The sequence below is a fragment of the Poecile atricapillus genome, chromosome 6, assembly GCF_030490865.1.
Source record: "Poecile atricapillus isolate bPoeAtr1 chromosome 6, bPoeAtr1.hap1, whole genome shotgun sequence".
NCBI lineage: Eukaryota > Metazoa > Chordata > Aves > Passeriformes > Paridae > Poecile > Poecile atricapillus.
Genome location: NC_081254.1, coordinates 34,275,926 through 34,292,608, shown reverse-complemented (window position 1 = coordinate 34,292,608; position 16,683 = coordinate 34,275,926). Strand labels below are relative to the sequence as shown.

Here is a 16,683-nt window from a genome sequence, read left to right as displayed (position 1 = left end):
CTGCTTCTGTGACAGAGTACTCTCCTGAAGCTTTGAGGGAAAAAAAAGCAGGAGGAACAATGAATAATATTGGCCAACATGAACAGGAACCACAATTAAATTTTGGTTAAACTGTTTGGATTTGTCATGTCGCTAGAAAAGTACAAAGTCTTTATCACCACATAACACCACAATAAATCAATATTTAGTAGTTGGGTATTTAAGCTTCTTAGCTTAGAGAATGAAGCAATATGTTCATAGCCCTCCTTATTAAACTTCTTTGCAACATTTTTGCACACAGTCCGGCTGTCCCTTAGCTCCCTGAGGTTCCAAATTGATTTTGTAACTCAGACTTTGCCTATATAAGCTGTGTTTAGGATTCCTGGTGTAGTTATTGCCTCGGGCTCCTCATTCACTGAAGTGGATGCAAAGGAGGAACAGAGGTTTTGAAGGGAATGTGAAAGTGGTGAGAAAATACACCAGTCAGTGATAGAAAGTGGAGCTGATGATTGCTGATATGCTTTTGATTATATCCTTGAAGGAAAAGAGACTTGGATTTTAGCCTCTAAAATCTGGTTATTCGAGTCCAAATACTCAGGTGAAATTGTACTTTGTTAATATGAATATAAGCTGGACTTTCCTTCAGTGAGACAATGAGCTAGCAGTTGATCTTGAGGTTTATTCATTTACTTTAATCCTATCAATGTAACCTCTTTGGAACAAACTCAAGCACTTTTGATTAGATTTTATGTCATTGTGTCTGTATCTTACCTTCAGCCAGTGTGGAAAGGATTTCTTTAGCTGAGGTTGTCGCATCCACAAGTGCAGCAGGTGACAAGTCTGATCCTGAGGAAGAAATTGGAAACAAGAGGGAAAGAGCTCTCAGGTAAGGCTGAAATCAACTCTTGATGACTTCAAACCGTGCCCCATGAGCTGCACTGAGAGGTGCTGATTGTGCAGCACATTTTGGCTTCTCACTAAAGTCCCCTCCTAACCACGTTAAAAACCATGTTTTTCTGACATGCTGCATGTTGTGTAAATGCCCTTTTCCTGTCTGTGGAGCAGTTTCTGATGTCCTGCTTTCCTCTGTGGAGGTGGTGGAAGGGAAGGAGGCTGAAAGGGTGAGAAACTAAATGGTTGCAAGCAGCAATTAAAAGCTTAAGAGTGATTTCAAGAGCTTGTGACTTGATTTAGGTCTCCAGTTTAATAAAAAGACTGATCTAGTGGGTGGTGTCCCTGCCCATGGGAGATGCTTGGATCCAGGTGATCTTTAGGGTCCCTTCCAACCCAAACCATTCCATGATTATCAGTCTGATGAATAACTGGAGAGTCTCATCCCCCAGCTGAGGGAAATGAGTGAAAATGCCTGTCCGTGGTCTTACATGTTTCCAGAGCTTTTATGAATTTTGAACTCACAGAATAACAATGATCTGGACAGTTTTTCTTTGCAATTTTTTAAAAAAATGTATTCTTTATAGCTACAACTCAGAGGTATAAATCATTAAATGTGTGTATCCCTGCTGTGTCCTGACAGGCTGGTATTTTACAAGTGAAGATGTTGTAAGGGGATTGTTCCTTCACAAAAGAGGAACTAAGGAAAACTACATTGTCTGCTATGAATATTTACAGATTTACATGGTCACATCTTAATTTAGCTGAAACCCCCAAATTAACAGAGTATTTATTTTAAGAAGCACATGTGAAATGGCTCTTCTTACCTTCATCAGCTGTGGTTGGGATTTCAGGAGTGGATGTGGTAGTTTTCTCTGTGGCAGTAGCAGCTGCAGAAGTCACATCTGGGGCCAGTTGGGGAAATACAAAACAGAGAGAGTTTGGCAGCAATTAGGAGTGAACACGTGAATGGGTCTTGGTAAATAAATTTGGGCTTTATGGGGAAATGAATCATTGCAAAGCCTGTTATATTTGATTGCAAAAAAATTACTTTCACCTCCTTTAATATTTACTAACAAAGGCGGTGGGTTTGTGTTGTTCCTCACTGCCTTGTTTCGCTCCTAGAGGTGCAATAATCATTTGGAAAGGTGCAAAGGAGCCATTGTAAGGGAGATTAAAGCATGAGATTCGTCTTGTGCTTTGGGAGTGACATCCAGCCCCTTTCCCTCACCTTTCTTGAGGGTTTCCACAGTCTCTGGAGCAGGAGATGTCTCAGTCTGTGCTGGGGTTGGGCTGGGAGCAGGGGAGGAACCTGCAGAGACATTGCAAGGGTCTGTCACATCATTCACATTTTGGGTTTCGTGGGACAGAAAGATCCCTGGATTTTAACTTCTGTTCATGTGGCTCAGCACAAGCTCTTCCAGCATTGTCAGTGAGTTTGGGACACTTGGGCTCCTCCCACCTCCTTTAAATAAATCACATCTGTTGCTCAAAATTTCCACACGTGACATTTGCAGCTTGTTTTTCACCCTGGCCTTTGCCAGCAGAAATCAGGGGTTCTGTGCTAATTGTCACAGTTGCTGCTGTGTTAAAACTTTAAGAATAAATGGTTTTGGGAGCCAGCTTTTCATTTCTGTGTTACATATAATAAAACAGCGATTCTATGATTCTATAGGGTAAAAAAACCTGCATTTTAACTGCTCTTCTGTGACTGGGTATTATGAAGAGTGTAATTAACACCTAGAAACCCCAAGAAACATGAGTCTGTACTTTAAGGTTTCCAGGGTGTTATGATTATTTCAGAAAAAAAAGTGGAATCAGAAACTTAGACCTGGAGTATGAAGACTTGCTTCATGTTTTCACTAATTATTAGTAGGTAAGTGGCAAATACAGTTTGTATTAGCAATGCAAAGAAATAATGAAAATATAAAGAAATAATGTTGCAGTCGATGGAATAAATAGTAATTTGGAGCAATAACTTGTAATTCAGAGCATGTGCCTTTGTAGAAAACTATTTCAAAGATGCTGTAATAATGTGATTTTCTGAGTTAAAAATTAGCCTCTGAGCACTGGGGAGACTAAAGAGCTAATTTTGGGAGTCCTGTCCCAAAAGCCCAGCCTTACCTGTTGGTGCAACTGTGGTGTGCAGTGCATCTGTGAACAGCAAAAAACAGACATTTACCTTATTGGGCATTTTTTTATATTATATATTTATGACAAGAATTATTTTTGTTTCCACTCACACATGCCTGCTTCACAACTGGATGGGCCTCTATTTCCTCCTCACTCTTTGCCTTTCATATCTTGGGGCTTGGCTATAATCAGATGTTGACTAAAGCTGTCCTGAACTACCTGCTTTTCACTATTTTTCTACTCAGGGCTCACTGTCCAATCTTGTTATTTTTTGCAAGGCATCCTTTTGCTCCTCAGTCACTCAGACTTAAACAGAAGCAGCCCCCCCACCTCCACTTTTCAGCCCTGGCCTGATTTCCAAGCTCTACCCTGATGTTTTGTGCATTAAAGGAACAGGATAGTACAATTTTTCTTGTGATTACTTTTATTTTTACCTGAGCAGATGACACCAACATCCTCATTGAGTCCACAGTTGTGCTTGCCCCAGCCGGCGTGCCGGCAGTCCCAAAGGTGGGATTCAGTTCCTCTACACTGCACATCATCCAACTGGATAATTTTTCCACTGAGGCCAAAGTAAGACAGTCCCAGGACAGAGACAGCTTGGCCACAGTTAAGTTGTCTGCACACAACGTTGGCACTGTTCATACTGAAATAATCATCACAGACCGAGCCCCATTTTCCATCATGATAAACTTCAACCCTCCCGGCGCATCGGTCCCCTCCAGATTCCAGTCTCAGCTGTGGTTGTGGTGGAACTAAAGCAAAAGTTGACAGGTGAATCTCAATTTGCTTATTTATAGCTAAATCTCTGATGTCTAAATTTGAATCCCCATGGCTCTGCTGCGTGCAGGACCTGATCTACCCTGGTAGGGCACGGCTGGCTGTGCTGCTGAGGCACGGCTCACCCACAGCTGGCTCGGGGAGCTCTGCACATCTGCAGCTGCCTTCACACTCAGGAGCACGTCTCTTACCTTTGGGCTGAAATTTCTCTTTAATCCAATTGGAAAATTTGTCCCATACTGAATCTGAGTCTCCATCTGGCTGGTTCCACCAGGCTCCGCTTGCTGTGGCAGAGAATAAAACGTATTCACCCTGAAGTAACACATCATACTCTTGTTTTGTAAATAATCCAAACAGCCAGCCCTTAATCTACACTCTGTGAAATCATCTCTTTTTGTAAGGAATTGGCAAGACTTTTTTTCATGGTGATAAATAAAGCTCAAATGATCTCATTCAAGATTATAAATTTGAAGGAACATGTCATGCAGAGCATATTTCCACCTGGGTCTGGCAGACTTCTCTGTGTTTCCTTCCCCTCTTTCTCTACATTTTAAAAAGTACAGCATAGAATAATTTTAATTAAAACTTGAATATCAGAAGAAGAACATTTAGAAAACAGCTTCCACAAGCTGTTTCCCTCACGGAAAAGAAACAAAAGAATATTCTTCAGTCTTCTTCAGTCTATAACCTTCATAGGTTATATTTTGAAATATAGGATCTTAATATAATATTACATATATTGTACATATTGTATTAGGTATTTTGAAAAACAAATATTTTGAAATACAAATATTTTTAAATACATTTGTTTTGAAATACATATACTTTGAGATACATATATTCTGAAATACAACCTTTGGATTTGGACTGAATCTTTGAAGCAGAAGACAAACCATCAATTCTATGTTACAACACTCATCAGCAGTACTCAAGGACAACCTTTGCTGTCACTTCCCATCAAGCCAGCCTGTATTAGTAAATAATTCTGTAACATTTCCCTGCAAGGATGAAGAGATTTTCAAGGCAGTACCTGGTTCAGACAGGAGAGTGGTGCTCAGCAGAAGCAGCCAGGTGAGACGCACGTGAAGGTCCATGGTTGTTGGGGGTGGTCTGTCCTAGCCCAGCACAGCTGCAGAATTTATACCAAATGGGTTCTGGTCTGCATCAAAGGCGGGTGCTGTGCAACCTGATCCCTCTCCCTCAACTTCCAGATCGATGCCAAGGAAGTGATTTAGTGAGGATTTTCCCTTCACAGGGTACATCCAGACACCCGGATGAGGAGATCACGGAGCTGTTCCGGACTGGCCACTGAGATCTTCCCAAACACTCCCCGGGCACCTTTGTGGCCCTGTGTTGATGGTGTGGCTGTTCCAGGAAGCAGTGATTTACTTTTGGAGATTAGGCTGTTTGGTAAGGATTCTCATGCCACCCATTAAGACAGTTTCAAATTTACAACCATATTAACCAGATTAAATTGGCGTGGGGATTGTGCCAAAAGATTAGCATCCTAAAAGTGTCAGGCAAGCCTCAAACAAATTCTCTTTGTTTGCCAAAATTACTCCTGTAAGAAGCAGTTTTTCTTATTTTCCTGACTTCTCTTCAACCTGGGAGATCTCTCCAGCGTGTTTCAGATGTGCAGTTCTCTCTGTCTGATTTGCAGCCCCCAGAGCAATAAAAGAGCTTCCAGTTTTGTCCCTGGCATGAAGTGATGGTGTCAACACCACCATGGCCTCTGATATCCTAAAGGATTCCTCCAGCTCTGCCTCATTTTGTCCTGTCAGAGAGAAGGGACTCAGCTACAGAGTAAAAAAACCAAGCTGAATTTTCTTAGCTGAATTAAAAATGAACATAAATTCTTTCTTTTCATGAATGCTTTTTTTACTTTCATGGCACAGTGCAGCTCTATTTGGAGCCCTGATATGAGGATAGAAGGTGACATGGAAGGAACATGGCTGAACACAAAACTTTAGTTGTTAAGAAGCATCAAGATCTGCTTTTTCAGCATTCCTCAGTGTACTTTACAAAACAGGTCCCAAGGAAGTCATGCAGAGAGTAAATCCTATGTGCCAGGAATCAGCAGGGATAACAGGGCTGACCTTTGTGGTTTTGGAAGAGCAAATCTATTCCCCAGAACACTTTAAAGATATCTATCAAAATCTGCTCCTAGCAAACAAACAGGGTTTGTAGTGAAATAATTTTGGGCTGGAGGTTCGGGGTAAATCTTTCTTCACAGTGTGAAGTTTTGCTGCACTGGCACATCTCCCCTCCCTGGAAATAACTTTATTTAGTGTCATAATTTCTCTAAGAGGCTAAAAGCAGAGGGAAAGGCGGAGCTGTTCTGGTGGCTGCTGCCGCTGGAGGGCAGAGGGGCCCCGTCCTTGGGAAGAGAACGGGGCTGGGAAAAGATGCTCCAACATCTCAGAGCTGCTGTGGCGCCCATGAAGACATTCCACCTGTGCAAATCCCTTAAAAGTACACGTATTTGTAAAGAATTTCACTAATGTCTTTTTGAAGGAGTAAACTAGGGCTGATTGCCTTTCTTCTGTGTCTGTTTATTTATATTTCTCATTGCCTGGGGAAAAAGAGAAATCACTGATGTGTGTGAACTCACAGTTTTATCCCATGCTATAGCAATGTAGTTGTCACTGCTTTCAACATCATACTGCACTCCTGAAAATTGTTCTTATGCCATAAATCCTGGCTTTTGCTGAACCCACAGCATACCCAGCAATCTGGGGAGGGCCATTTCCAGTGTCTCGCCACACTGGAGGTGTTTCCCAGTGCCAAACTCAATTCTGCACCAGCCCCTTCCCCAGTTCTGTCCCCTTCCCTGGACACACTCCAGCCCCTCAATGTCCTTCTTATCCTAGGGACCCAAAGCTGATCCCAAGATTTGAGGTGCCCCTGGCACAGGGGGTGCTCACTGCCCTGGTCCTGCTGGCCACATCTGTGCTGGAACAGGCCATCATTTCTCTCTGACAGCTTTTCCACTAAAGGCCAATCAGTTCTGAAGTGAAAGGTGTTTTTGAGGAATCATTAGAGAAAAGGCAAATCCCAGCTGAAGTAAATCACATCCTCCATAACATAACCTGCAAAGCCATTGCCTGTATTTATAGTGAATTCATTGTAAAGTGAAAACTTTGTGTATGAAGACAGTCTTTGGGCAAAGCTGAGTGTGGAGTGCTGGGTCCAGCTTCCCAGTTCCAGAGGAGAATTCCCTTGGGATAAGGATGTCACATCCAGCCTCTGGAAGCCCCAGTGAGGGAAAATCTTTCTCAGAGGTGAAGGCTGTGCTGAAGTGGGGGGGTGTCCGTGACCTTGGCCCCACACATGGCAGGAGAGGTCATCTCCTCCTGTTCCCCAGCTAAGGCTTTGTGTCAACACACCTTGCTTGCCTTGGCACGTGCTGCATTCCTGCAGCTTTTCCTGCTTTCCACTTTCACGTGGACAATGGTCTTAGTGGGGAGCTTTCCTCAGCTTCCAGCAAATCCCTTTGACCTCAGCAGTGCCATGGGCAGGGTCACACAGAGTGCCACCAGCGCCCTTTGAGCATCTGTTGTCACAAACACGGGAGTGGCCTTGGGGTGCCAGGGACTGAGCTGTCACTTCTGTTGCCTTTAAATTTAACTTAAATTTTGGTGGTAAAGGCAGTGAGGCACATGAAGTGTGCAGTGTAACTCACTCCCAGATGAGCAGATAAAACTCTGTAGGCTGCCAAAGTTAAAGTGATTTATTCCCAGCCGAATAGCGGTTAAGAAATTAGTTGTAATTAAATAAATTACCTGTGTTAGACAAATGATAGTGGGTATTTATTGACATACTTACATTGAAGTATTTAAATTAATAGAACAAAATCAAGGTTCAACTCATTGAGACAAGGGTGACCAAGACATGAGGTTAATCAAGCCAAAGCAGCACAGTGTCACCATGACTTCCTTAAAACTGCATTTTCTTTCCTCCTTGCATCTTGATATCACTTCAGGGCCTTTGAGCTTCATAAGGAAGTGTAAAAATTCTCTTAGGATTTTTTTGTGTGAGGTAAATCCAGGTAACAGATAACATTAAAAATGCTGTTCTATGTAACACCTTTCCTTTTAAGACTTGAAACTTTTAACTTCTGATCCAGTGAAGAGGTTTTTCACACACAAAAGGCCACATCCTTTCAGTCCTGTGGCAAATCAGATTTATACTTAAGTTTCATATATTAAATCTCCTTAAATATTGAAAATCTATGGTTAGTCTCATGAAAACTCAGGTAAATCAGAATTACTGCTTTCATTGTGGTCAAAACACACTGTATTTTAAGTTTTTCCTCAGGCATAAACTACTGAAGAAATTAAATAAGGTGCAAATCAGTCATAATTTAAAGATCAACTTTTTATGGTAGGGAATTTTTTTCAAGATAGAAATGTTTGAATAAATACAAAATGAAAATGCCAGGTATTTCAGTTCCCATAGAAGCTGTCAGAGGAGGAAATAAACAAAACATACATTTTAGCAATTACAGTTTCTATAAAATTAACTTTATTTTTAGAAGAGGTTCTTCACCCAGAGGGTGGTTGGACACTGGAACAGCACCAAACCTACCAGAGGTCAAGAAGTGCCTGGACAACATTTTAAGTCAGGTGGTTTAATTGTAGGTTGTCCTGTGAGGAGCAGGGAGCTGGACTCAAACATCATGGATTGTTTCCAAATCAAAGATATTCTATGATTCTACAACAACACTTCACCTTTTTTGTAAAACCTCTTTTGTTTCACAAAGTGTCCAGCAACTGGATAATTAATTATGAGCTGACTGTCCTTGCTAGCAACTTGAAAAATCAGTGGAGAACAAGACTTTGGGCTTTTTTTACCATCAGGCAGGCATTAAAAAAAGTTAAGGTTAAATTTGGGTAAGGATCCAGAAAGGCCAGAAGGTTGTGGCATGTCCTTCAGAGACATCTGACACAAGCTCTGGTTCCTTTTTCTTGCTTTCTGTCCCTAAGCTGCAAAGGAGTCATGACTCTAAACCTTTACCTTTGGTTTATCCTGGTTATCTCACTTAAATAAATGATCCTCAGTTGTTCAATAAAAGCTTTGTCAGGGTGAGATATGTGGGATTAGGACATTAAGTTCAGGAAAAGTCTCCTGTATGAAAGTTTGTTGGTTCTGTGAGGGCAGAAGGAGGGATTGATTTTGTTGTTCCTCCCAAGCCTTGGTAGTAAGCAAATAAAGTTGGGTAAAAGAGGTTACAGGTGCCTAAAAAAGTGTGGCAGTAATATAAAAGGACGAACTCTGAGTGACACTGCTTAAAATGCTCTAAAAGGTTTTGAATCTTAGTTGGATGGAAGTTTGCCATGTCAAATATGGATTAAAAATAAAGAAAAAAGAGGGAAACACTGCATGGGACAGAGATTTGGTGACAATGTGGGTATTAACAGAGGCATAATTCTGCTGAGAAATGTGTTTTATAGTTCAGGAGAGCACTTTGCAATTTGACAAAATTAAAAATTCACTGTGGCTCCTCTTGAGCAAGCAAAGGTTTTGCCTTTTAGATGAGCAAATGGCATCACAGTGACTGTCACACTTCTGTCCATAACAGCCCTTGTGAGAACTTGTGAGAACTCCCACAGGTATTTCTCCTTTCCCCCTGCACTGCACATCATCCATGACAATTTTTCCTGGGCTGTGAGCAAAAGTCACATCTCCTGAAGGTGATGCCCCATGTCCACAGACCTGCTGGCTGCAGACAGCTGCTGCATCACTTTTATCCCAGAAATCATCACAAAATTTCTCCCAATATTTCTCTGAAATATTTTGCAAAATATTTCAGCCTGCCCTTAGCAGTGGCTCTACCCATTTACCACCCCCACTGACATTTATTTGAAAGACAAAAGAGAGTTTCCCTGAAGCTGGACATTTCATGGAAAGACAGAATAAGAGATTTATGCAGGTTGGTTTATGCTGCTTGAAGCAGGTTGTTCTGGGTCGTGACTATAAGAGCATTGAACACTTCCAGTGTTTTGCTCTGTGCAAATTCAGTTCTGAAACATCAGAGCACGATATTTAATGCAATTACACAAATGTAAGAATGCCTCTTCCTTCAGATCCTGTGCCAGCTGTGGATGAAAAAATCAGTCACTTCTAGGTGGAGTTTGAGTCAGTGCAGTAACAACCACATCTAGTAAGGAAATGGTGCTGAAGATAATGTTGGAACAATAGGAAGCAGATTAATACACCTTTTTTCAGGACTATTACACAGGTCTACAACAGAAGTCAGACCAGTCTTGAAATGCATTTGTTTATGACTGCACAGGAAAATATGAATTTTTCAAGTGTTAGCAGTAACAAGGTTGTATAAATGAAACAACGTGGTCACTAAAATGAAAATCCAAGGTAAATCAGAGTAGAACCAAAGGATTTGATTTGATAGGGTTTGATACTACAGAGGAAATGTTGCTGGAAGGCAAGAAACTGAAAGAGCAGCGATAGCCAATGTAATTTCATAGAGTGGAGATACTTTTAACTTCTTAGAAGTTCTGGTAAATTTTTTTGCAGGAGTTCCTTTCTAATAGCTTCATTTTTGGAGCTCCTTAATAATTGTTTGAAGCCCTTCTCTTCTGTGGGACCAGTGGTTAACCCCTCCCCTTGGACATCCCACAGCAGCCACTGCCCCAAGAGGAACCAGGGAGGAAACATTACCAGGGCAATGGACTGCCTTATCTGCAGTAAACAAAACTCTATTTTTTTCCCCAAAAATGCAGTGCCAGGAACCTCTCAAGGCTGTCCAAATTCCAGCCTGTGTTTCAAACAGTTAATCTCCAGCTCGATTTTTGTCCCCCCAGCTGTCACACTGCTGCCTTTGGGCAGCACCTCGTGTGATGCCAGGATGAATCCTGGTGGTGCTGGCAGGAGCAGCCCTCTTGTCTTCCCCAACAATGCATTCCTCAGCCAAATCCAGCGGACTTGTGAAACAAAGAGGGTTTGTCTCACGCTGGCAAAGCTCAGCTCAAGTGTTTACTCTTCATGCTCAGAGTGCTGCTCTCAAACCAGCGCTGCCCAAACCTCGAGGGGAAACTGAAGCTGAGGGGAAACTGAAACCCTAACCCCACGCTTCTGCAGCTGGGGCTGCACCTTTGGGATTCTGGGCCTGAATTTGGGATATCAAGATCCAGAATTTGGGGCAGAAGGGCTGGCTTTGCCAAACAGAATGATGGAATTGCTGAGGTTGGAAAAGACATGCCTTTGCATGGAGGCATGGAGCCCTCACGTGAACACAACTTGATTTTCATCCTATCTCGTGCAGCAAAGCCCTGCTTGAATCCAGGCTTGGCAATGGAAGATGGTAACTAATGCCAAATGCTTCTGAAACATCTCAACATCACTAGTCAGACACCAGGAGGAAATAGAGAATCTGAAACTATGGTTCCTCAAAACTGAGAAAAACACAGGGAAAAAAAGTGACAGTCATTCAGGCTCTTTAGAACAGCAGCAGTAATTAATGGCTATATTACACCCTGTGACTAATCCACTTATTTCAGAAAAAAAAAAAAAAAAAAAAGGAAATTTTGGTTGGATGAGTACCAGGTGATTCAGGGCAAAAGAGGTGCTCCAAGTGTTATTCTAGGAAATGGAAACAAATCACTCCAGTGACACAGCTGGGTCACTGATCAGCTTCCTCAGACAAGAGAGGTTTCATTAAAATAGGCTTCTTGTGTCATGAGTCTGAGGGAGAAGGTCTCCTAATATTCACAAGCTGCTGTGTGAATTTTAGTGTCTCCTTAGCTTTTGCCATCTAGATAAAAACAGACAAAACATTTAAAAATACGATAGGGAGATCCTGGTGTAAGTCTGTTAAAAAAGCTTGGCTGTGACTTGGTGAGTCTGATGGAGTTAACTACGAAAATAAAATTATCAGTTGAGTGAAATGATCTCCAGAGTATATTTCTTTAGTTATATAATTGGAATTTGGTGCAAGTAGTGGGGCTTGGGCATGAAAGGACCCCTGAGCCAGAGCTGGGAGCAGAAGGTTGTGTTCAGCTGCTGAATTCAGCTTATTGTCAGTAGATATCTGTGGGATTCCATGGGGAAAGCATGGGGAGAAAGTAATGAAAACAAGAAAAATGGTGTTTCTTACCCATACCCTGCAAACCCTAATTAGATTCTTGAAATCTCAATCCACATGAGGATTTTTTATTAATAAATCATTTTTCAAATAAATTGGAAAATGAATCTGCTTGCTGGCTATGAGATGCAGAAACAAAAAACAATGTTTATTTATACCCAGTTATAAATATTTTTGTGGTGGGTTCCTGGGAAGGAGGACCACAGAGTTGAATTATCTGCTTCATACTCCAAAATTAGAATAGGAGGATAAACAGGACAGGAAATCCAGCATACAAACAAGCAAACAAGGACTTTGTTTCTGAGCTTTGCTTCAACCTCAGTTCTGGCCAAATAGGTGATTTGATAGCACTGGGAACAGCATAAAGCCAGGAGCCCATAGACCCTATGGAAATATTTACTAAAAAATTTATGTGTATTTTAAATCAAATTGATTTGATCCCTTCTTTTCCCATTAAAGAAACCTTCAGGGAAGTTTCTCACAGACATGCAGTTTTGTCAGAGTTCTGAGCACTTTCAGCTGTTTGCTTGTTCCCCCCTCCCAGTGGGATGGGGGAGAGAATTGGGGAAAAATAAAAAGAAATGAAATGAAAAGAAATGAAATGAAATGATAAAATAAAATAAAATAAAATAAAATAAAATAAAATAAAATAAAATAAAATAAAATAAAATAAAATAAAATAAAATAAAATAAAATAAAATAAAATAAAATAAAATAAAATTTCTTGAGCCCCCCAGCCTCCTCACTGGCACAGCAGCACGAGGAGCTGACTGAGTGTGAGAGTTGCTCAGAACCATCAGCTCCCAACATTATTCTCATCCTAAATCCAAACAGGGCACTGTACCAGCTGCTGGGAAGAAAATTAACTATCCCAACCAGAAGCAGTGCAGTGGTGTAATTCAGTTCTTGGGTTGACACTTCTAAGGGATTTTCTCATGGTGCTGCAAGCAAAATATTTATTATTGGTGCTGAGATGATCAGTTGAGTGCATACTGCTGAGAGAAAAAGCACGTGGGATGTGTTGTGACAGACACACCAGGAGGAGCTGAAATAACCCAACACCAAAGTCAGACAGTTTTTCAAAGGATAAAGCTGCCAAGTGATGGTTGGTGTGTCTTTCTGAGGGAAGAGGAGGTGGCAAAAATAAGCAGCCCCCAGAAATCTCATTTAAAAAGAGCAAAGGAAGTGTCCTTCACCTGCTCCTGGCTCTTGACACCCTCGTGTTTGCAGGCACCAGCCTCCCCTGTGAGACTGGCATAACATTGATCCCCTACAAACCAAACAGAAAACCAAAACAAAAGGCCAAATAAACAATTTTGGCTTACATTTTGCCTTTAATTCTTTGTATTTTTTACCTAGTACATGAAAGGCAAAAAATCCCAGGTCTTGCTTTTCATGTTTTCATGCACCAGTGATAAATGTTTCTGTGGCATTTGGCTGTTTGCATTTCCAGCATATTTCAGTCTGATTTATCAATGTGCACAAGACATTCTGAAAGGCTGGCTAAGTCCTGAGAAGCCAAACTCCTCACAGCCACAAAGCACACAACCAAGGAGGGGAAAAAAAATTAAATAGTTTTGTGATCAGCAACCAAAAGTAATAAAAATGGAACAAAATTTTTCCTTCTGGAAAGCAGATATGAACTGTCTTTCACCTCTTGACTGACATTTGGGTGAGAGCTGAAGAATCTCCTGGCTGAGATTCAGTCTCCTGCATGACATTTGTGTTTTTGCCTGGTTTAGGATGTATATTAATGGGAAGGTTACCAATTGATATACCAAGCCTTTAGAATAGATTGTGTGTTTCAGCCTTAAAGATTGCAAACAAAACGTCTTTAACAGCTCAGTATATTTTGAATTTGGATTTATTTCCATCTAGAGAAGTTAAAACTTCATGGAAAAGATATTAATCAGTGCTCAAAATAACTAGAATATTATATAGCCACAAATGCAGTTGGTGTGGTAAGATCAATTTTTACATTTCCTTTCCAGGGATCATCCATTCTCTCCAAATTAAATCTTCCTTCCTTTCAATAAACCTTGAAATATTTCTTGATGCCTCATTCACATTTTCCAGCGCACAAAATCTTGAGGCATTAGATAAATGGTTTTAGAATGATGTGAGAGGAGAATTAAAGAGGAGGAAAATGAAATAAGTGTGCCAAACAGCTTGTGGCATGAGAGTTGAAATTCTTAATCCTTTAAGAGGTGTTAGGATTACAACGCTGTTCTAAGGCATTGCAGCAGAATTTATTGTGGATAAAGATATCACAGCTTCCCACAAGTGACACATGTGAGAATGTCACCAGTGAGGCTTTTTGGTGGCCCAAAACATGTAAGGTTTGCCCTGAATTCACAGAAACAACAACTGCCAGGAGGGTGACAGCACCAACCACTGGTGTGAGGGAATTGTCAGCAGCAGGGGCAAGATATTTCAATTATTTATATTAAGATAAATTTTATATTAAGATATTTAGAAGTTCCCTGTGTAATGTTTCAGAAGCAGGGGCTCAGACCATCACTTGGAATTTTTCCTCAAACAGACCACACTCTTCAACACAGTAAAACATTTATATTTTAAGCACAGAGACATTAATTTGAGAGTCAAAATAGATTTATTGCTTTGTAAACATTCCTTCTTTCGATTATAAATTATACTGCTCACAGAACAGATTAATTTTAGCTTGGAAATCTCTGCATTTTATAAATAAGCACAGACCCATTATTGTTTCAATAAGAAATAAAGCACTAGAAGCAATACTCAAAATAATTAGAATATTGTATAGCCACAATTCTGGTTGCTAGAGGAGCCCAGCCCTATGAGTGAAAGTTTTTGGGGTTTGATCTCAGCATATTGAAGATCAAGGCACAAAGATCTCCAGTATTAAAGGGATGGCTCCCAGATCAAAGTCAGAAATAAGCAAACTCACAGATTCATTGCTTTCAACTATTTGGACAGGCTTCATATTAGCAGGGATGACAACTCAACTAAGTAAACTTCATAGGCAGAAAACAACTGAGGGAGTGAAATATTTCTCAGGAAAGCTGGGAATTTGCTCCCAGATGGCTGTCATGGAATCATGGGATCATTTAGGTTAGAAAAGACCTTTAAGGTTATTGAGTCCTGCCATTAAACTAGCACAGATAAGTCCACCAATAAACAATATCCCCAAGTGCCATCAAATTCACAATCAGACTGGAGCTAATTAGAACAGTTCAAGGAGTTACAGCACTAAAAGGGATTACAGGCAACTCTCCTTTGGGACAGCCAGAGAAGTTACACCTTTAAAAACAAAAATTGAAAAGGGTGAAAGCAGAAGCTTGCAAAGTGTTGATCCCTTCCTTTTTAGGGAAAAGTTGGCAAAAGCAGATTTCAGTGACAGGCGACAGAGCTGTGGCTTTTCTTGAAGCCCGTTGGTTATCCTAGAGCAAACGTGAGAGAAATTTACTGGTCTTTTCCCGTGTTCCCCCTCGGAGCATCCCCTTCTCGGAGCTGAAGGGGCCCAACCACCACATCCACGGGTTCCTCAGCAGAGCTGGTGTCTCTCTTGGCCCTGGAGCTGCAGCCCCGGTAGCAGCGGGAGGAGCGGTCCCCGAGCCTGCAGACCAGCATCTGGCACTTGAGGTACACCGACGGGTGCCGGCTCATGAACTCAAAGGCATTGAATTTGAACCGAGCAAAGTGGCTGGAAGGGGAGAAGTATGTGGCATAGGAAGAATCTCTGGGACACCTAGAAAGGAGCAAAAAAAAGGGGAATTAGTCTTCATGGATGCACGTTTCACATTCTTGCAAAATTAAAATTCAAATTATTTGATTTATTCTTATGAGTTCCTGCAAAATTCAGATTAAAACTGAATTATATCATAGTCGGGTACTTGGAAAGCAGGGGGATAAAAATGTAACTTTCATAGCATAGTATGGACTTCAAAAATACAGACTTTTTGAAGTACTGTGAAGCAGCTGGAGTATTGGCAACTCCTATTTTTCCAAGAGAAAGACACTGTAGGTAGTGAAGAGGGAACAAGAGATTGTTAGTAATATCAGTGTTATACAAGGAATAAAAAATTAGTCTAATGCTTGACCTAGTTTTACTCAAATATTTAACTCCTAGGATGACAATTCCACCTGCCAGTTTTCACTGTCTCATCTACTTTTCTCCCACTGCTTTGAATTTTGCTCACAGGACGAGGATGGAGTAAGTGAAATGAAATGATAGTGAGGCGTAAATACAATTTCTCACTTCCAGGCCCATACTGTAAAAATAAAATAAATCAAAGACCACTTTTCACAGCCCGTTGATAGTGAGTTCAAACCCCATTCAGACTGGCTGCATTATTTAAAACAATAAAAAATTAAAATACATAAATACATAAAGAAATAAATAAGTAAAATATAAATAATAATAATATAAATAATATATGATATGATATGATATGATATTATATTTGATATGATATGATATGATATGATATTTGATATAATATGATATGATATGATAGAATATAATATAATACTATATGATATAATATAAATAATATACAATATGATATGATAGGATAGGATATGATATATGATATGATATAATATGATATAATATAATATGATATAATATAATATTATATGATATAATGATATGATATAATATAATATAATGTAATATAATATAATGTAATGTAAATTCATATAAATTAATATAATATAAATTCATATAATGCATTAATATAATATAATATTAATGAATAATATAAATAATAAATAATTTGGTGTGCTGCTTCTAACAACTTGAAGAAAGCTCT

The 16,683-nt window shown here is 40.3% G+C and overlaps 1 protein-coding gene across 1 annotated transcript in view; it reads right to left on the bottom strand.

Moving 5' to 3' along the window:
* Positions 1-14,495: 14,495 nt before the first annotated feature.
* Positions 14,496-16,683, bottom strand: part of DMBT1 (deleted in malignant brain tumors 1) — a 50,671-nt gene continuing 48,483 nt past the window's right edge. Inside the window, exon 39 of the mRNA XM_058842060.1 lies at positions 14,496-15,617. Coding sequence (XP_058698043.1) covers positions 15,332-15,617 — 286 coding nt within the window. The 3' untranslated portion in view covers positions 14,496-15,331. The remainder of the gene's footprint in view (positions 15,618-16,683) is intronic.